Here is a 23,016-nt window from a genome sequence, read left to right on the forward strand (position 1 = left end):
TAAAAAACTTTTTTGTTCACAGAATTTCATAGTAAAATGGTAAAACTTTTTCAGGTAACTTATTCCTTCTTTCCCAACATCTCACAAATGCACTAAAGCGTAAACAGTAGATTTTAAAATTGGTCATAGAATTATTGAAGATGATAACGTTCAGGGGTCTAAAAGCTACAACAACAAAATATCAGTCATCAACTCCATTATATGGTATTAGATAGCAGCTGTGTGAGGACTTTGTGTTAGTAGTGCGCTTCAAACTCGACATTTTAGTAATAAGAAAAAAAGGAGAGAAGGTTTTATAATTGAGCGGGCCGAAAAAATGCAATTTTTTTCAAATCCGTACAACGCTGCGAAAAATATGATTATTTAGATATATATATATATATATATAAGATTTCAAAGTACCTTCAGCTAATTATAAACTAATATAAGATTACTACAACAACATAAAACAATTGTAACACCGATTATCTTTTTCTGACAATATAATCTACTTTCACTTTCGTGTGATTAGTGTGATTACCATACAAAGTAAACCAGATTTTATTCTTAGTTTTGTGGTTGTCTTGATTTCAACTAAACTGATATTACAGTAAACAAAAAGATATTTCTTTAAACTAACAAGTTCTCCTTAGACTCTTGGGAAATTAAAACGGTAAGTTATATGGTTTCTATACAGCTTCCGCATTTTATTTTGGTTAATTGCATTACTTTTTTTCATTGTTTTCTTTTATAATTTACAAATTCAAATTTGCCCCACAAACAAGGGGGCCAAAGTTCTTGTTTATTTTCCATTTTTGTTAATTACAACTGTTTTGAAAAAAAATCAATTACTACTGTTTATGAAAAACAAACTCCATTTAAAAAAAAACCTTTCATTTAACGCATCGGGTGTTAAATTTATTTTTAAACTAAATTTAACTAGACCTGTAGCAAAGTCTATTTGAGCGGCATGACTACACATACACACACACGCACACACACGCACACACACACACACAGATATATATATATATATATATATATATATATATATATATATATATATATATATATATATATATATATATATATGTATATAGTGGTTGATTTTTTTAAGAAAATAGAAAAAGAATGCCATTTTTGTTTCTCTATTAACAATGTGTAAATGAAGTGTACTTAAAGTGTTGCTAACTTTAAATGATGCTTAATTACAATAATTTTTCGTTACTTCAAGTTAATTGCATTTTATTAATTGGTATGCAGAGTTTTGCGAATGTTTAGAGCTTTCTATGAAGTAAAAGACAAATAACTACATTTTTTTATTCCCGATTTTGCGAGGTTCAATATTTTTTAAAAGAAACTTCTGCAGTGCGCGTTTAAATCAATTTATAGTTTCTTTTTGAAGTCGCAGCTTTTAATGTAGTTAGTTCGTAAAGTAGCATTATACAGATATGTAGTGCTTTAAACCACATGTTTAGCAAAAGACATTTCTTATCAAATAGCAGATATATATCATAATAAAAATTCCATGAATTGATATCTGCTGCAATGTGGATCTAGTGGGCTTAAACTTGACTTTGAAAAAAGCTCCTTTGAAAAAAAATTATTTGCATCATTTAAAAATAAAGATCAATTTTTATAAAACTTGCTTGATGTATACCTTACACCCAGACTGATTTCTGACATAAATCAGTGCGGGTGTCAGGATTCTAAAAATTAGCATTAAAGGAAATGGATTTCATCGGTTAATTAGAACACAAGTAGAAATCGCAACATTGGCAAGTTTGTTTTAATTCTTCATGATATGGCTTCTTGAAAGACCACTGCAAAGTCTGCTTTGTCAATTACACATGAATGAATTACATTCATGTGTAATTGACAAACCAGACTTGGTGTGAGCCATTTTTGAATGCAACCAATCAAGTAATGTAATGTAATATAGTGCTATATAGTTCACAAAAGCTGACCTTATCATGCTTTGGTATACATCACAGACAGTTGCTTCAAAATCATAACGGAACTATTTAGTTGCATAGCTATTGTCTATGGCCCTATATGATTTTGCATTAAACTACATAATGAATTTCAAGATGGGTCGAAAAGTTTCGTTTTCCTTATAAAGCAGTTCCAGCAGCTTATCTAACTAGATAAAGATATTGTGTTTTCAGTTCTAGAGAACAATAGTTGCTTTTCTCATTCTGTGTTGATAGCTGCTGTTTGTGATGGCACTTTAGACATTTTACTTGAACTTATGGAGTGTTCTTCAGAATTTTCAGACTGTTGGTATTCTGTCTCAGTCTCTTATTCAGAAGTTAACGTTGTTGCTGTTGCTGCTGCTCTTGTTACAGTAAGATTCAAGGACATTTTTATTCTTTTGATTGATGAATAGTTTTTGAACTCACAGCCTTTTCAATTATAAACTAGACTTTCTCTTTCAAAAGATTTTACAAACTTTAGTCTTCACTAAATTCTCAATAATCCACAATCTTTTTTTTCTGATGTCAAAAACGCTATTTAATGACTCCTTGTTTTTAGTATGTAATATGAATTGATAAACTTGAGAAAGTTAGTTTTTTTTCCATAACCTTTTTACTTTTTTCTCAGTTTGCTTTATGCGTTCGTGTTTAAATATAACAGATTGCTCCCAGAACAGATAGTGACCAACAACTTGGATTTTGAGATTATCCTGCTGTTAATTTCGAAAAATTTAAAGTGGAACAGTTTTTCTTTTCTTATGTGACTGCAGAAGTCGTACCAAATATTTTGTCCAAATCAACTAACTTCTTAGAGAAGTGACTATTCTTAAATGAGATTATAAATGGAATTCTTAAATGACATTATAAATGGAAGGACTATTCTTAAATGACATTATAAATGAAAATAACACTTAGAGTTATTTCTGAAAAACAGCAATGGATATTGTAAGCGTTGCTTTATCAGACAGCTTACATACTGTAAAATTTGCTAATTACCATAAACTTTTAGAAGACTCCAGAAAATGCTAGAAAGTTCCAGAGATTTCTAAAAAACATCCAGAGCATTCCAGAAATGACTCTAAAGTTCTAAGGGGGTCATGAATGTTCAAATAGAATGCAAAATACAGCTATAGGCGCCGAGTTTACGGGGGCAACACGGGCAGTACCCCCCCCCCCCCACCCCCCAGGAAATTTATACTAATAATATATTATCACGGATTATCTCGGGGACGAATAGATACTCTCGCCCTCATGATAATCCGTGATAATATATTATTAGTATAAATTTCCTAGGAGGGGGGGAACCCCTGTAGCCCCCGTGAACTCGACACCTATGAATGCAGCCATACTTGTACCGCTCGAGAATATAACTTATATACCATTTTAAAAATATAAAGTTGTGCGTTGCTTTGTTAAAAATAAAAGTAGATTAAAACCCGTAGTCATCTTTGAGCATACATACATACATATATACATACATACACATACATACATACATACATACATACATACATACATACATACATACATACATACATACATACATACATACATACATACATACATACATACATACATACATACATACATACATACATACATACATACATACATACATACATACATACATACATACATACATACATACATACATACATACATACATACATACATACATACATACATACATACATACATACATACATACATACATACATACATACATACATACATACATACATACATACATACATACATACATACATACATACATACATGCATACATACATACATGCATACATACATACATACATACATACATACATACATACATACATACATACATACATACATACATACATACATACATACATACATACATACATACATACATACATACATACATACATACATACATACATACATACATACATACATACATACATACATACATACATACATACATACATACATACATACATACATACATACATACATACATACATACATACATACATACATACATACATACATACATAAAAAAGTAATAGAGGTAAGAAATTGACAAAAAGGTACGTACAGCCAATTTTATTCAATTTAGGTGAAGCCTTAATGGATCTGGAAAAAAAAAATGTTTTAGTTAATTCAATTGCTTCAGAGTGGAAAGCATTTGCTCAAATCACAGGTGCAACTGCAACTGCAATAAACTCAATTGATCGGAAGACTCACACGGATCAACTAAAAATGGAAGAATTTCTAGATGAATTGGTGAAGCAGAACACTTCCGACTTTATGACCATCATCAAAAAGTCATTATTGATGTTAGGCAGAGAAGATGTTTGGAAAGAGATTCAGATAAGTAGTCAGTAAACTTCTATGTTTAAAAACTTTTTAAAGTTACATAGTAAAGTTAATTACACATATCAAAATTAATTACACATAAAAACACTGAGAAGGCAACGGAAAAGGACGCTTTTATCTCTCAACAAAAAGTTTTACCCCTCAGAACAAATTACCCACCTCCTACATCCATCTACCAATTACAACTCAATCCACCTTGACTTAATATTTTTCAGTTTACTTACATGCTTCTCTCATTGCCATAGTTGTATTAGCTTCTTAGTTTTTTAGTTGTATTTTCCAATTTACAGGTTTCTTGGCTTATGCTAAAAAAGATACCGGATTTTTAATTTGCGGGATTAGAAAACACTTACACCGCACGTTTGATAAAATTGTTAAGACACTTTTAAGAGTTGTGGTCATGAAAACTTTTCCAAAAAAAGCCATTTTGCCACGGACACTTTCCTGTAAGTACGGCGGTGAAACCACGGTATGAATTTTAAAGGACAATATTTAATCAAGATCTAGTAATGATCATAAATACAACGAGTAATAATTAAGTCTGAGCGATTCCAAGTTTTAACGGCTTCTAACTTTTTTTCATCCACACAATTAATGCTTGATTCATAAATTGACATGTTTCGCCTTCTCAAATTAGCTTCCGTATAATCTCCTTTGTTGCAGTCGAGAACCGCTTCCAAGTAAAGTATTAAGTTTTTCTGAAGTGTGAATTTTTCTAACCAAAGTATCTGGCCGACTTGTATGTTTTTTTAATCAATTTTTTGTTCATCAATGTGATTCAAACATAGTTTGCAGAGTTGTCAAGTTCAAAAACCTACATCCACCAACTATATATTTTTGTTTATGAGTTGGCTTAATAATTTTAACAGTATAAACTCAATGTAAATTTTCAAACTGTAATTGTTCATCAATATTCAGTAAATGTTCACTTTTTGCCATATTAAAAATCACTTGACGCATTTAATTTCAGCTTTAACTTCTCCATCAAAACATCAGAAGTCAAGTAAAGGACATTAACGGAGTTTTTAAACAAATTGTGTTTATTAAGCTTCCATGCCTTAGCTACGTTAACATCACGTAATATAACATTCGACCTTACCATACTTTTGTATACATAAATTTGTCCATTATCAGTTTCGTTGAGCCTCTTCCAACTTGGATAGGAGCTCATAAAGCTAAAAAGTTGGCATCTGTTTTTACTCTTCCTTCGTCGTAATATAGGAGTATGGACTGAGCACAGCTACTTGCCTCTCAACTACAGTAATGTTAACCATTTTAACATCTTCACTTTTTAAACCATATTTTAAAAAATACTTTCTGAAATGCTCCCTGCTTTAGACATTTTACTTTATATAAATATTACCGTAATATGAGGTAAATTATTATACACTTTACTGTTCATTTATTAGCATCTGCATTTAGCTAAAGATTTTATTTGCGCAAATCAAAAATTACTGGTTTTTCACTCATTTGTATCCACTGCCTTCTATAGACCTATTGGCTTCCCATCGCATTGAACTACTGCCATTTTTGAAGCTAGTCATTTGGGTTAGTTCTAACAAAGTTTTAGGAGTTGGTTGCAGTGGTGATATTTACTTTAGTTGCATTATTTTGATTTAAACCGGCACTTACTTTTAACAACCTCAAATCATTCTTTACTTTAACAGTTCGAAATTTCAAAGACGCTGCTTACAGCGATTCAACAACAATCGCCAGTATCATTCTCTTATCTAACAACTTCGTCAAATACGTAAACAGTTTATATCTCCAAAAGATATCCATAAAACTCCTACATATATAAGGTGTTTTACAATATTGAACCATCATAAGAGTATATGACTAATTACAAGTCACTTATTACAAAAGCTGATCTTGTAGCGGACGGTAACTGATGAAATAGGGTTTAAATTCCTGAATTACAAGTTATAAACTTTCTCTCAAGATATTTGTCAGTTTTAAGAGTGCTAAATAGCTCTTCTGTAATCACTGCAGATCGCTCCGCAATAATATTGGAGTAAAGAATCTTAAGTACTATTTGTTCCTGCATTTAGTTGGTGGAAAAACATCCGGAAGCCTTAGGAAAGTTCAGTCTTGAGACAGCAGCATACAGCTGATTGCATGTGTAATGCTGTTTTAAAAAAATTTTCTTTCACCATGTAATTGCTATAAAACCAGTACTTTTAAACTTATTTCTCCAGTTCTGAATAAGAGAAAAATGCTACCAATGCATGATTCTCTGTGAATTCCATCTAGCACTATAAAGTGAGAGCAACTTATGCCATTTCCCTTTTCATTTCTTTTTTAGAATCTTTATGCTTTACAGAGCTCAAAAAGAAATTTTTTAGATGCAATATTTAAATAAAAGAGTTATTTGTAATCGTTAAACCTTTTTTTTTGGTTAACTGTATATATAAATTTTTTACTTAAAAAATATTTCTATGAGGCTCTCCATTTTCAATTATATTGAAAACTAATACATTTTTGGTAACTTTCAAAATAGCTAAATCTGTTCTATTACAATGGAGAACTTAAAAGAAAACCATTCTTAATTTCATTACCAATATAAAATGAGTTTGGTGTTTCAACCAATTAGCAATTTTCTGTATTTATGAAAAGTAATTTGTAATGCCATGTTTAAATTCATTATTTCCGATGTTTCGTTTAGGTTTCTCTGGTAAAAAAGAGTTCCTCGAAAGTAGATTGAAAATTAGTAAGCGTTATAGTGAGATTATCCCAACCAAATATCCAAAAACTATTCATCGTGCCATTTCAGAAAATTTGGAAGAAAAGCAGGAAAATTCTTTAAACGCTGATTATCAGTTTGCCAAAAGGTTGTTTAAAGAAAAGCAGTATGACAGCACACAAAAAATATTGAGGGAAATAGAACGTAATCAAAAAGAAACTTTAGGAGAGAATCATTTTGATATTACAAAAAGTAAGTTTTGGATTGCAAGATGTTTATATAAAAAAAATCAGTTCGATGAAGCAGAAGAATTGTGGAAAATAGTAGAAAAAATGCAAAAAGAAATTTTAGGAGAATTGCACCATAATACAGTTCGAACCAAATCTTGGATTGCTAGGTGCGTTTATAAAAAAGAGCAATACAGTAATGCAGAAAATTCGTTCAGAGAGATAGAAAAGATGCAGAAAGAGCATTTGGGAGAGAAACATAAGGAGACAATTATGACTAAATACTGGATTGCAAGGTGTTTATTTAAAGAAAAACAGTTTGATAACTCAGAACAAATTTTGAAAGATTTAGAGAGTAAGCGAAAAGAGGTTTTGGGCGAAAATCATCAAAGTACAATAATGACAAAATTCTGGATTGGAAGATGTTTATACGAAAAAAATCTATGCAACGATGCAGAAAAGGCGTGGAAAGATATAAATACAATGCAAACAATAGTTTTAGGAGAGAATCATCCTAACGTGATAAAAACTAAACACTGGCTTGGAAGGTGTCTATTTGATAAAAAACAATATGATGACGCAGCAAAATTGTTAAACGATGTTGAAGGTTTGCGAAGAAAAGTTTTAGGCGAGTATCATGCTGATACTATGAATACAAAATATTGGATTGCACGTTGCTTTTTTGAGAAAAGCCAGTTCGATATTGCAGAAAAATTGTTAAACGAGATTGAAAGTAAGCAAAGAGCACTTTTAGGAGATAATAGTGAGGACACAATAAATACTAAATATTGGATTGCAAGGTGTATGAGTGAAAGAAAAAAATACAAATGCATAGATAAAATACTAAATGATGAGCATGGAGAAAAACAAACAAACACCACACCAATAGGATTTGAGATTGCGAAATCTTCATTTGAAAAAAAAGCTCTTGATTATGAAGAAATAGGATGGAAAGATGCAGAAAATAAACGAAAAACAGTTTTAGGAGAGAGGCATCCAGACACTATTCATGCCAAATACCAAATTGCCATGTGTTTATTTAAAAAAGAGCAGTTCGATAACGCAGAAAAAGCGTTAAGGTACGTTAAAAATATGCGAAAAGATGTGTTAGGGAAAACTCATGAAGATACACTATTTACTAAGTATTGGATTGGAAGGTGCCAGTTCGGAAAAAAACAAATACAAAAAGCTGAAAAAATCTGGTGTGATGTTGAAAGTAAGCAAGTAGAACATTTAGGGTCAAAGCATAAGGATTCATTAATGACAAAGTTTTGGATCGCAAGTTGTTTTTTTGAAAGAAAGCAGTTTGATTGCGCTCAAAAATTATGGAAAGATGTTGAAAAATTACGAAAAGAAGTGTTAGGTGAATTGCATGAGGATACGTTAAAAACCACATTTTGGATTGCAATGTGCTTGTTTGAAAAAAAACAATATGATAATGCAGAAGAAATTTGGAGAGATCTAGAAAAGGCGGAAAAAGAGGTTTTGGGGGAGAGACATGAGGTAACAATAAACACTAAATACTGGATCGAAAAATGTCGAGAAATGGCGTTAAAATATCCTTAAAGGAAGACGTTTGAAAGCATTTAATCATGTTTGTTATGTATATGCTATCCGAATTTTCCAAATATATCATTTGTAATTACATTAGTTAAATTTTCTTCTAAATAATTATTGATTGATTTGCAATATAAACTTCGGTTAATTATTAGGATAGCTACATCCCAGGATTGTACCACTAAACAGCAATATTTGCTTGGTTTCTTTCTGAGTTATCATTTTTCAGTAGGAAATGTCAAAGGGGGTTTTTTTAGTCTTATTAACCCTATGCAATATAATATTAGAGCCAGTCCAGCAAATAGCTTTTTAAAAGTTAAAAATTAGGGAAGGTTCTTTTTAAAAAATAGACTGTTTATAAGTAATAATGCAGCTCTTAATCAAGACGTATATTTTTCTTGTCTTAGGCAACTTATGGTTTTTGTTTTATAATTAAATATTGGTGTTACTTATCAAAACTAGCAAAAAGCAACGCGTAACACGGGTTATGGTCGGTCTGTCACTTAATTTATTGTGGCTGTTTTCCACTATTTAAAGTTGCGAAACCTTAACTGATACCCTTTAAGAAAAACGCATTCAAATTGAAAAAATTGAACCATCTGTAAAATTAAAATAAAAAGTTTTTAACATTGAGTAATTTACAACTAACATAGATCATATCAGTGTAAGGCAGAACCATTTTCCTCGATACTAAGTTCAACACAATATGTTTTTAGTTACTAATACAAAATAATAACACTTTATCATGCTTTAAATAGACGAAAAAGTAAAGCAATATTCTTGTTATATTTTTTATAACATGAACTTTAACTGATAAAATTAATATTAAGCGAACGTAAGTTATACATGATTTATTAATTTTTTGGTATCCCCTTGATGCATTTTTCTTTAAAACAGGAAATTGTCTTTAAAACATTAAATGCACACAACCAAATAAATTTATTAAAAATAACTGACCATTACTATATACGGCACTAATCTGACCACTTTTATATATATGTCCTCTGTTTCAATAGCTTTTAGCAAACGGTAATTTACTACCATTTACTAAAAATTCCATTTGTTACTCGAAATTTAATTCTCTTAAATATTTTGACACTAATAAAGGACCTCCCTTCCCCGTTTTTGCCTTAATGGTGGTCAGGAGAATTGTTATTTTTATTAAGAGTAGTCAAGTTTTTGATGAAGACCTTTTACCAGAATAATGAAATGTAAAACAATGATTTACGTGTATAACAATTTTTTCTTTTTAATATTTAGAAGAATTTAACATATATAAGAATTTTTTCTTTCCTCAAAAGTGTTGCAAATGCAAACTAAGCTAATTAATTAGTTAAAAGCCTTATAAAATTTAAGTAACTCGATATTTGAAAAATGCGCTAAACTACAATATTCACCACCCATTAAAAAAGATTCCCTAAATTACATATAGCGAATTATTAGGCTTAAAATAGAGAAAATTAAAAAAAAAATTGAACTAATTGCATACATTTATATCATTTTAACTGACCAAAATTTACAATAAAAGGTAATCAGGTTTTTTTTATAAATCGTATAAATGCGTCAATCGTAAATCCTAAAGAAAAAAAAATGGAATTATGATACTATAATTACAACAACAAAAAAAAAAAACAAAAGTAAAACACCACATAAAAACTGAAAATCGATTTACCTATTTATAGTAACCCATTTTGACATGGCAGTTAATATAAACATTTATCGAAACGCAGTGGCTACGGTACCGGCTGCTGGATCTTTAGCTCTGGCAGCTAGAGTACCGGCTGGTCTGGGTTCTAGCTAATGACGATGACGTAACTTTTAGTTGGTTTACTTAACATCCGCAATTAGAGACTGGTACACTGATCTCAAAATATAACTGGATAGCGTATTCAATTGCCTTTTTCAAAAAAAATTGAAGCCAAAATTGGCCTCCCAAGATGGCGGCGATCGGAGCTCTTAGCGGTGAACGATGTACATTTTATAAGGCTTTTTACAGAAATATTAAAGAAAATAAATAGAGTTTTGAAAGAAAAACTAGACTATGAAAAAAAGTTTTAATGACTTGAAAGAAATGAAATGATTTCTAAAAAAATCAGACAATTAAAGTAATTATTTTGATACTAAGGTACAAAATATTCGATATACTCTTTAAGTGCAATTTACGATTAAATAATATTTATGCATAATCTATGTACCTTTTAGTTCTTAGTTACCCAATGCAGTGTGCTAGAAGGTTAATAACATGACTGTATGGTAAGCAGCAGTGGTGTCTACTTACAATTTTGACAAACTTTATATTTTCAATTTTTGTAGCAAGATACCAGATATGTACATGCTGTATGAACTATTAGCTGAGTGCTGTGAGTACACACAACTCAGGGGTTCCTTCTAGGATTATTTAATACATATATGTAATTAATGGATATAGTATTTAATAAAAATATTAAGTACAAAATATTATTTTTTAATATATGTTATTTTACTTAAATATTATTCTTTGTAATATTTCAGCTCTCAATAATTGAGTCAATTGTTTTTAACTTGTTATTCACAACAAATCATTAAGGGAATGATTTGATAACATATATTTTGTATGTTATCAAACATTATCAACATTATGTATCTTATCAAAAAATTTATGATATGTAAATTTACAATAAACCATCTGCATTAAATGTTGGAATGCATTAGTACTTTCTAATCATTTCGAACAAACCAGTTTTTTAAAATTCAAAGACAGAGGAGGTTTAATTAAACCAACTAAAAGTGTTGCTATCATATGCGAAGAAACTGAAAGATGTTTCCAAAGGTTGCTTGCCTCAATAAATGGCAACCTTCCAAATGAAATAGGAATTCAAAATGCCATTTCTAGTGCTGTTTTGAGATCAGTTAATTACTCAAAAATATTTAATGAACAAACTTCTCATATGTTTGACTCAGCTATAACTGATAACCATTTATTTGCACTGATTAAACTTATTTCAGAAAACTATGCAAAAATATATCTTTATCACCTGGGTAAAAAACAAACTGCCAAAATAACTGGAAAAAAGCTTAGGAAGCAATTAACAAAACTTATCCTTTTGAAAAACCAATTAAAAATACTTTTATGATATGATATGATATATATATATATATATATATATATATATATATATATATATATATATATATATATATATATATATATATATATATATATATATAATAACTCTAGAAGGAACCTCTGAGTTGTGTGTAATCACAGTGCTCAGCTAATAGTTCATGCAGCATTTATAACTTTTTAGTGCCTATCTGATGAACTAATGACTAAAAAACATTTTATCTTAAAAATAAAACCAGCTGCCTACCATGCTGTTGTGTTATTAACCTTCTAGCACACAGCATTGGGCAGTTAAGAACTAAAAGGTACATAAATTATATAACGAATGCTAACAATTTGAAACTTGAGATTTCTGCACAAGCAAACAAATACTTTTTCTTTACTTTTATTAAACAAACTAAATTTAAGCAAATTAAAATTAAAATTTGTACTAAGTTTTACTGAGAATTTTTATTTTATCATATTTATTCTAAAAAACGAAAAACAGAAAGTTAATATAGAGCAACTTATTGTAAGAATATGTTTTGTTAAATAAAAAAATATTTATATTTGAAATTTATGTAAATATGTAATATTCCGCTATTTTTATGAAAAAAATCTTATGTTAAACAAAAAAACTAGATTTTTTTTAGGAAATTATATATTTATCAATATTTGAGCTTAAGATATGAAACTTGATTATCATCAGTTTCTTAATTTTCATATCACCATTCCTTAATTCCGCCGCCATCTTGGGAGGCCAAAACTGGCTTCACAAAATATTTTCGTAAACGCTATCCAGTTATATTTTGAGATCAGTGGACTGGTAGTTCTACGAAACCGCCTGGTATTATTTATTTTGATGAAAATGGATATTGGAAATTGTTTTAACAATCCTTAATAAATATTTTAAAAAAATTTTAATTTATATTTTTATACGTTCTTAACTTATTAAAACTGATATATTATATTTTAGTTATTTGTTAAACTTTACTTGGAATATTATACTTGTTAAATTTTACTTATTAAACGTTAAAACCAGCAGTATAATTTTCAATATAATTGCTAAGTTGCTGTTTTTGTTGATTTTGTTTGTTTGATATTTCTAATTATTATATTACAAGATTATATGTACAAAAATTTATTATTTGCAAATTAACAGAAAGATTGATGTGATTTTATAGAAATAGGAGTGAATTTGATTTGACAATAAACACGTACTCTTTGGTGCTTCATACAAAGAGGGGTGGGCAGTCTTTTTCATTTGAACTTTAATGCCAGCGCCTGAAAAAGCGCTGGCTGGATGGTCATTTTTAAAGTTAGCCTGCACAATTTCAAAAAATTTTTTTTTCCCAGCTATTTAAATTTAAGTAAAAAATAGAAAAAAGAACGCATAAGTAAATACATATATATATATAAAATGTAATACATATAATCATGATAGCAAATTGACCAACTTCCGATGAAAATAAGTTATTGTTACCGAGCCATAAATTAACACATATATTATAGCTTTGAAAACCGCTAAAGTTGCCAAAAATTATTAAATTATAAAAATAGTAAAGTTTAACAAGTAAAGTTTAACAAGTAAAGTACAACAAGAAAAGTATAACAAGTAACGTTTAATAAGTAAAACTTAAGGTGGTTCACCTATAAAAAATTTTTTTTGATAAAAATAAGCTCTACCATGATTTTTTTTTTTTTATATAATAAAATAAATATTGAAGAATTGAAAAAAAAAAGTTGAAAGTAATTTGCCTTGATTATCCATACTTTTTTGTACACTTTTGTGTAAAAAAATGAAAATTTCATCACAGGACAACTAAAAATGTTTACATCAGATAGTGCCAAAAATTTACATACTGGTTCTAAACTACCTTATCTCTCATTTGTGCCATGGTTTTTAAAAATACATGCTCCTGTGATATTATTATTTTTTTTAAATATTGCACTAAATATCAACATTATTGCGTGTTACATTGCATAAAAATAATATTTCCCATTATCAGGATTATAAATCCATGGCATAGATGAATCTCTTAACTATAATGAACAAACTGTGAAAATTTCAAGTCAAAAGTAGGTGTTTAAATAAAATTACAATGTTTTGAACTACTGAAAAATTGTAAAAACTAAAAATTAAGTAAATCAAGTTTTAAAATTATTTTTATAGTTTTAGACAATTACAAGTTGAACAAACGCATCAAAAATCCCCAGCTTCATATCCCAGTTGTTCCTTTTGGTTTTCAATATCAAGATACCCTTTTTTTATTGTTCTTAAAGTTTTCCTACACTCTTTAACAGGTTGATGAGATTTGAAAATGTTTATCGCACCAGCAATTTCCATAGAACAAGAAGATTTTAAATGATTGATTGAACAACTATGAGGTAGTTTCCAAGTTTTATATTTCAAAGAACCTTTACAACTCTCCCACATTTTACATCCCCAACAAAACTTAGAAAGTACTTCTACATCAACACATTTGTCTGCAATGATTCCAGACCATGAAAACATTTAATGAAACATATCCTCTTTTTTGCCAAGCACCATCAATTTTAATACATCTTCTTATTGGTTCATTATTAAAGTCTATTTCCTTACAAGTTGCATTTTTCATGGATACAATGGCTACATTTTTATATTGCTTTGCAACTTTTTTTTGTAAGTAATTAAATGAATTGTTTGTCATACTAAACATATTCATGCATTTTGTAAATTTCTCCATTCCACTGAAACCTTTTCCTATCTCACGAAAAGCAACAACAGCACCTAGGTTTGCTTCAAACACAGTTTTTCCTTGAGACTTATCTGTCGTTGAACACTTCACTGATGTGTATGAAGACTCATTCCAATCACAACAAGTACCACTAATTTTGAATAAATGACAAAAACCCTTTCGAGATGTTAGGTTATCTGTTAACGTTATTGTACTGTTACACTCAGGGCATTTTAGAAGTGATACTAGATTCTTTAAATTCCAAAAGTTTACAATACATAAATAATTTTCATTGCTATTAATACTTTTGTTTGTGTCATTGCATTGATATTTTTTTCCAACTAATTTTCTTCCACTTGAAGAGGCTACCTCGTGTTGAACAGACACAACATTCTGCTTTTTTGCTTTTGTGAATTGATTTCCATGAAACCTTTTCTTTTTTAAACGCACAAAGTTCTGTTTGTTAGAAAGTTTCACGATCTCCATATTCCTAGCATGAAACGTTTGTATAACAAATATATATTAAGCTGATATGAAACTCAAAGCAACTCAAAGAACAGCTGAAAGCCTTATTTTTAATCTTAAAAAATGTGCTTTTGTTATTTGAAAGCATGACTAAAAGTGTTCATAATTTGCATAACAAACAAAGCAAAGTATACATAACATTCATATTTCAAAAAATATAATGTAAATGAGTTAAGGATAGGATGATATAAATAATTTTTTGGTTGCCAGTATGTTGCTATGTGCGTTGCTATGCGTTTTAAAAATACATAGTACAAGATTTTGTTTAATAACAAAAAAACTAAAATATATTTTAAATTTTTTTTTTCACAATAAGAAAGCTGAATAAATTTTGTACAAAAATCATCCAACATAGAAAAAACGATTTTTTTTGAATTTTGTGCCTTTTTTTTATAGGTGAACCACCTTAACAAGTAAAAATTCCAAGTAAAGTTTAACAAATAACTAAAATATAATCAGTGGCGTTGCGTGAGAAAATTCCAGGGGGGGGGGGGGAGAGACCTTATTTTTCCCAACTGCTTAACATAGTTTTCACAACTGTTTTTTATAATTCAAGAATTCAAAAAATCAATTTCTGTCCTATTTACAAAATCTACTGATTGTTATACTACATTGCACTCACTCTCATGAATTGCCAATTATCAGTATTTATTAACTTCTTTTAACAAAACATAGCTTCCTTTACATTTATACAAAATATTCAATTCAAAAAACGTCTAAAGGTTTTACCCATTCATAGTGAAACTGTATCAGTCTAAAAAAATGTTACAATTTACAAATCCAATAAACTTTACAAACCATTTTGGGAGCATATATAGCAGTTTAAAATTTTACGGAAATGAATTAGTACAAAGGAATATGGAAAATATTATTTTATTTCAAAACTTATACGCACAATATTTTATCATCACTATCATTTTTTGTCTACTGTTTGATTTTAATATGACGTTTCTTCAATTGAACCCATTGTTTAACAAGATGTTCGGGGTTAACTCCTTTACAAAGTTCTTTTTCGCACTTTAGTAGCATGAGGCTATCCAATCTCTCGTCACTCATTGTTGTTCTCAGATGTGATTTTACAATCTTGAGTTGACTGAATGAACGCTCATTTGATGCTACACCATAAGCAGCTGTGATTACAAAAATGCATAGTTTATGGGCTTGTTTCAGTATATCCTTTAACTTCACAACATGGTACAAAATGTCTTGCAGCGTCTTAGCTGGTGTTCTTGATGACTTAAAATCTTCATGACCTTCTTTTAAACAGATATCTATCAAAATTTCCATCTGGCTTTTCAGCACATGAACGTCTGGAATATGATCCTTGTATCCAGGAGGAAAAAGTTTGTTTGCTTTTGTTAAGTTTTCAATACTCAAATTATCCTTATTTAAAGGAAAGTTAAAAATTTTGGTGATAGGGGCAAATATTTCCTTTAATGCTGCCGAATTTTCTGTTAAACCCATGGCTAGTGAGTCTATGACCTCTTTGAATTCTTTCCGGTAAAAAGCTTTCATCTCCATTGCTATTAATCTATGGTGTCGTTTGTAATCATTTTCTGCATCAATGTGTAATTTCCTAGAAAATATTACTGCATTTTCAATCAAATTATTCATAGCATCTGTATCGTTACTGATATTTTGTATGTTCTTGGCAGTACTTTCAATTACATTTATACTGTCGATAACATTGAAGTTTGAACTTTCTAAGATTTCTGTTAATATTTTTATCTTCTCAATGACATTCTTCATGAAGAAAAGAGTAACAATGAAATCAAAAGTTGTTACTTTTTTCAGAAGTCCCATTGCCTTAGTTCTTGTGTTAGTATCAAAAATCTTATTATTTTAGATGCTCTGAAGAAGATCAATAACCTTCTCTAAACACTGATTTAAAGCCTTAACAGATTTTGCTCGTGCGGTCCATCTAGTTCTAGACAGGTTTACAAGCTGTAGTGCACTGTCAATGTCTTCCAGTTTTTCTTTTAAATGACTAAATCTTTTTGTGCTTGATGTGAAGAAAACATGCAACTGTTCGAGGACATAAAACAATTCTCGTGTTAAAGTATTAACATTGCATGCATGTTCAAGAGCAGTGTTTGTTCTGTGGTCTTGACAAGGTATGTAGGGTACATTATGGCCAACTTCTTCTGTTATATACTTTTGTACTCCTTTAAATTGTCCAGACATTGAACTCGCGTAATCATACGACTGAAAAGCCATCTTTGATGTGTCAATGCCTTCTTTATGTAAAGAAGATAAAATAGCTCAGCCATCCTTTTTCCAGTCTTATCAGTGCATTCAACGGATTTCAAAAGCCTTTCCCGAATCTCACCGTTTTCACTGGCTGTTCTCACAACTATACTCATTATGTCCTTATGTGACATATCGGGAGTAGTGTCGGCCATTACGGAAAAAAAATTGGAGCTATTAATTTCTTCTATGATCTTTCCCTTTAATTCAGTTGCAATTAAACTAATCATTTCATTTTGAGACGATGGACTTGTGTATGTAACTCTATATGGACGAAGGGCTCTATCTTCAATCCAAGCTTTTAGTGTGGGATTGTGGCGAGAGATAAGATTCACTACTGCAACAAAGTTACCTTAATTAGCACTGTCGGATTCCCTAAACGCTAGCCCTTGACTTCCTAAAGTCTTGCATGTATCAATAAGAATTTCAACAGTTTTTCTATTCTGTACCTCTATTTTTTGCTCTTCTATAAGAGCAAGTCTATTGGATTTATCAATAAGGTGATCTATATGACCTTTTCTCATAAGAAAGTGACAATATTCACTTAATGCAACTTTATGTGCTTGAGAGGTAAAGTGTGCCTGAAGCTTTCCAAGTTTGTCTTTCCCATAGCTTTTCATCTTGAACCAAGATCTTACCCCAATATTTATCCAAGCATCTTCAGTTTTTCCCTTCTTTCCAAATACCTTAGGGAAAAGCCGGCAGACAAAACAAAATGTGGCATCCTTCTGGGTACTGTATTCTAAATGTTCAAACTCTTTGTACCACTGGGGTTTAAATCTATTTTTACCATCACTTAGGAAACTAGCAAGTTTTGGTTGGTGTGGTCCTAACTGGATTAAATACGATTATCCGTAATTGTATGTGGACGTAATCCTGGGTCATGGCTTATCAATGCTGATGAATCTGATTTGTCAATTATAATACCTTGAGCTTAGATATCGAGTTTTCTTATAAAAGCATTTCCCATTTTCAAAAAATTTTTTGACATTTTCACCACAGAACTTGTTGCATTTACAATTTCAATCGCAGCGAATTTTTCATTTACTAATTCTTCTTTAAAATATTTTTTATAAATGTCATTACAATCTTTAAGATTATCTATAAAAACACCCAAATTCCCCATGAGCAAAGTCCAACTTGTTGTTTCACTGCTTACTTCAGAAGTATCCAAGTTAATAATATTCATGTCATCCTTTTCATCTCGGTCAGGAAACTGGTTTAAATGATCTGATTTAGAATTTAGTTTTGTAAGTTTCTCTGCTTGTTCCTGGACTACAACATAACCCGAGTTTTTCCCTTTTGCATCATTATCTTGAATTTTTGAACTTGCATCCTCTTCAAATTTTTTATCAGAAGATGTTGATTCTTCTTCTATGGATATACTACATGTTGAAGTTGATTTTTCAATTATTATCAAGTCTAACTTTGTATGTTCACTACTTTGTCTCATCATCCACTTCGACATCATCACCAGCATTCTGAGGTACCATTTTTCGTTTTTTTTGAAGCTAAGGAGGCTAGAAAAGGATTCTCTGGGGCTCCCACTGTTTGTATATGAACCTTTCTACCACCATGAACGGATCTTTCATGACTGGTTTTATAGTCGTTATTAAATACTGCTTTGCATACGCAACATTGTAATTTATATCTTTTGCTTTTCATAGTTAGTGCTGGAAAACAAATGCAGATACTATAATTTACCGTAACTTTTAACTGATTTAATGTTTATAAAAGTTATCAATCTTAATAAGTGTGATAACTTTTATAAACATTAAATAAGACAAATGTTGAAATCAATTCATGGAAATAAATATTCACGTTTCAATGTAGAGAGTATGAAAAAAAAAAGAATAACTGCTTTTAGTCAAACATACAGCATAAACTTTCAGCTGCCATATTTATTGTTGATAACAAAAAAAAAGTAGCGCGAAAAAAAAAACAACGTGGAAATCAAAAGGGCTCTTCTTTATGACTCCACAATTTATTTCGTCTTGTGGAAAACAGCCATTAGTCGTTTAATAAACGTAAAGTTTATTTGTCCAAGTCAAAAAAGAATTAGATCTTTGATGGATTTTTGCAAGCATTTTAATTTTATTTAACTAGAAAATATTTTTTGATTTTATCACCGATTTCCCAACTGTCCCAACTCTCGGCAAGGAAATTCCCAACTTTCCTCTTTTTTAGATTCTGGGAGGGGGAGACTCCCCCCCCCCCCTCTTACCCCTCCAAGGCGACGCCCCTGAATATAATATATCAGTTTTAATAAGTAAAAAACGTATAAAAGTATAAATTAAAATTTTTATTATATTTATTAAGGATTATTTAAACAATTAAACAGATTTCCAATATCCATTTTCATCAAAATAAATAATACCAGGCGGTTTCGTAGAACTACCAGTTTCTAATTGCGGATGTTAAGTAAACCAACAAAAAGTTACGTCATCGTCATTAGCTAGAACCCAGACCAGCCGGTACTCTAGCTGCCAGAGCTAAAGATCCAGCAGCCGGTACCGTAGCCACTGCGTTATTGAAAATGTAACAATAAAATCTGTTTCGAAGTACAAAAGGATTAACAATACTATATATATATATATATATATATATATATATATATATATATATATATATATATATATATATATATATATATATATATAAACCAATTTAAGATATAAATTGCGTTTTTAGCTTAATGTTGTCTTGGTTTTCAGTAAATAAATAAAAGCAGTAAGTACCAATAATGAAACAACCTATTATTCATTTTTTACAATAGTCACCAACATGAAGGTGTCTATTGTTAAAAAATGAATACCAACACAAAACATCACAACAATAGCACATAACAATAGAATATTTACATCCTTGATCCTAATATCCAGTGAAGATAACAAACCAAATTAAAATATGAAAGGCAAAATTAGAAAACCAATTTAAAGTTAACTATATTTATCTTTTTAGTAAACATATAAATACATAAAAGTATATTTGTTTTTATGTTCAATATTAGTTATTCAATTACTTCAAATTTAGGACATGAAAACACCCTAGATTTAAAGATCAAGGTTGCATACTCTCATACACATTACGCTAAACATTAACAGACATTATTATATATTTTTTTGAGAATAATTAAAAAAGGCTAGACAACACAACCTAGCTCCAAAGCAGTAACTCCGCCTGGCACTAAATGCTGCCAAGTCACAACTCTGCTATAAGTACATCGCTTGGCTGGCAAGGTTATCAATCTTGCTCAACATAATGCCAAATCACACCACTTTGAAAACATGGAAACAACATAATTTAAACATATATACAACTATAAACAAATATGGTTTTATATAACACATTTGATTAATAATCTTTTCAATTTGATGAAGAGTAGCTTGTTCAGCTATTAGAAGTGGGACTGAGTGGTGAATAAAACCTTCCATCATAAAAAAATTGTATGTATTCCAGAGATGTAAAGGATTGTCAGGTTCACAAAAGGTCAAAATAATTGAAAACAACTGTCTAATTTTCTTTGGCATACGTGTTAAAACCGCCTCAGAAAGAGTATTCTGCCTTTCAGTGTCATCTTGCAACAGACCGTACCATTAACAGTATGCACATCCTCCCAAGATGTTGCTCCTTTTGCTTGCAAAAGTAACAGTCTAAGAAAAAACAATTCTCCAGTTGGATTAACGTTATACATTCTTATTATCACCTTATTACCACCCCTTTGTCTAAACTTTCATTTACAATGGAAGTTTATCATCAAATATAAAGTGATAAGGAATGTCTACATAAGAATTGCAATGTGCTCTTTCATTTTCAGTATTTAACTTAAATTATGCCGTTAGGTGTGTATCACGTTGAGCTGCACGATCTTAAGCCATTTGTTCTGCTCCTTCTCTAAAATACAATAATTGATTTTCAGGTAGATGTTTACCAAGTCACAGCACTTTAAAAACACGGAAAGAACTTAATATAAACATATGTACAAACTGTAAGCACAATAAATGTGTTTAAATATGTATATAAGGTTAAATATATACTAAAATAAATAAATACCTTATATACATATTTAAACACATTTTTAAAACAATTATGTACACATATTAACACATACACAAACAGCAAAAAAACGCTTTACATTATTATAAAAACACATTGATAAAACAACTATAAAGGACTTATTACCACACACACATACATATCAAAAAAGCATATATGCAAACAATAAAAGTGTGCAAACAAAAATTCTAAAAATGACGCAAGAAAATTTAAAAAGATACAAAATATATATTTACAAACAATTCTCTTTACCTTTTTTTTTTCTCATAAGAACTGTAATCTTCATAACAACATTTAACCTTTACATACAATAACATGTGACATGCGTTGTCAGTGTTGGTACAAAATTTTAATTTTTTTTTTCTAAATTTTCTAAAAAAGAACAAAAATAGTTAATAGCATCACAGAAATTTCAAAGTAAAAATAACAATTTTATGGAAACAGCATTAGTATAACTTTAAATAACATCCATACCCCTATTTTCCTTCTGATAACTAAAATAATAAAAATAAAACTGCTAAAAAAAAAACTAAAACAAACAAAATATAAACGATTTAAAAAATTAAAATCCTTTCTACTTTATCTAATGAAAATTAAAGTCCTTTCTACTTTATCTAATAAAAATTTAAACCCTTTCTACTTTATCTAATAAAAATTTAAATCCTTTCTACTTTATCTAATAAAAATGTATATATAACTATTTCATATACTTACTTCAATTATAATATGATCTTAACGATGATTATCTTAATATGATTCTTTATGTAATATATCTAAACTAATAATTAAATTCCAAAAGGAAAATAGTTTTAACTCGCTCAAAAGATCTTTCTCCAATGGCCGCGTGCATTTGAAGCACGCGCTCTTTCAAAGCCTAGTAACTAATTCAAAGCCAAGTAACTAATGACGAAACGACGTTAAACGTTAAGCATTTCTGTAGTAATTATATTATAGAAGAGAGTATATTACAGAGAGATAAACATTAAGATTAGCGTTGCTAAGCCTTTGCAAAATGTCCAGAACCTCAAAATAATAATGACAAATACATCAACATATGAGATATTTTGTGAGAAAGGGAAATTATCTACAATGGCATGCAACGCTATGAAATATTAGACTTGAGCTAAGTTTTCCATCTTATTTAGATCATATCTATTTCTTGATAAAGATTTTTCACCGTACTTTGACCAGATTTATTACAACGAGTGGATTGAAGATGATAGCTTTGAATTAAGCCTCTCGCTTTATGGGGTACTCTTGATATTATTTTAAAAGTTTCAATAGTTGAATGTTGCGACGTCACTTTCTTTTTCCTTAACTTAACACTTTCGTAGTGCTATGAGGCTAAAAGTTTTGTTTGCTTTCTAAATTCTCTAGTTCTTGATAATTGGATTATAACTTTTGGAAATTGAAACGTTAATCTTAGAGAAGTTGCATTTGAATTTCTGATAAAACTGATGAACTTTGTTTATACAATCAGCTCTTGTGTTAAGATTGTCTACGTGAAATGAGTTCATGCATTCATCAAAAAATTTTACTGTTTGTTGCTGTGCATGTGTGACCAGTGCTGCTGAAAGGAGGAATAAAGATGCTGTAATCCCGAGTA

General features: G+C 29.8%; 2 protein-coding genes and 1 long non-coding RNA gene across 4 annotated transcripts; 1 reads left to right on the forward strand and 2 right to left on the reverse strand.

Moving 5' to 3' along the window:
* Nucleotides 1-528: 528 nt before the first annotated feature.
* Nucleotides 529-8,871, forward strand: LOC149886429 (uncharacterized). Its single transcript, XM_090092970.1, has 3 exons — nucleotides 529-652; nucleotides 4,057-4,317; nucleotides 6,982-8,871. Exons 2-3 carry the CDS (start codon nucleotides 4,068-4,070, stop codon nucleotides 8,790-8,792), a joined length of 2,061 nt encoding a protein of 686 aa, XP_089949096.1. The 5' UTR covers nucleotides 529-652; nucleotides 4,057-4,067; the 3' UTR covers nucleotides 8,793-8,871.
* Nucleotides 8,872-16,031: 7,160 nt separating this feature from the next.
* On the reverse strand, nucleotides 16,032-16,910 carry LOC145190672 (uncharacterized). The gene has a single exon (XM_080067553.2). It carries the CDS (start codon nucleotides 16,908-16,910, stop codon nucleotides 16,032-16,034), a length of 879 nt encoding a protein of 292 aa, XP_079923679.2.
* Nucleotides 16,911-21,108: 4,198 nt separating this feature from the next.
* LOC149886430 (uncharacterized) lies at nucleotides 21,109-22,267 on the reverse strand. Of its 2 annotated transcripts, XR_016454098.1 has the most exons (4): nucleotides 22,125-22,267; nucleotides 21,885-21,904; nucleotides 21,663-21,782; nucleotides 21,109-21,248 (listed from the first exon to the last, which is right to left on the reverse strand). It is a non-coding gene; the product is annotated as an uncharacterized LOC149886430 (long non-coding RNA). The 2 variants fall into 2 exon arrangements; XR_016454097.1 differs by having other exon boundaries at nucleotides 21,663-21,904.
* Nucleotides 22,268-23,016: the final 749 nt, after the last annotated feature.

This window comes from Hydra viridissima, unplaced genomic scaffold (genome assembly GCF_058129835.1).
Source record: "Hydra viridissima isolate aposymbiotic clone 2 unplaced genomic scaffold, HvirCarnegie_v1 scaffold_7, whole genome shotgun sequence".
Classification (NCBI taxonomy): Eukaryota; Metazoa; Cnidaria; class Hydrozoa; order Anthoathecata; family Hydridae; genus Hydra; species Hydra viridissima.

What these genes read in the sequence shown, in the direction of transcription:
- LOC149886429 (XM_090092970.1), top strand. Translation starts at nt 4,068, where the DNA reads ATGGATCTGGAAAAAAAAAATGTTTTAGTTAATTCAATTGCTTCAGAG. An exon ending in GAAAGAGATTCAGATAAGTA is followed by an intron (nt 4,318 to 6,981) that starts GTCAGTAAACTT and finishes TGTTTCGTTTAG; the next exon opens with GTTTCTCTGGTAAAAAAGAG.
- LOC145190672 (XM_080067553.2), bottom strand. Translation starts at nt 16,910, where the DNA reads ATGGGACTTCTGAAAAAAGTAACAACTTTTGATTTCATTGTTACTCTT.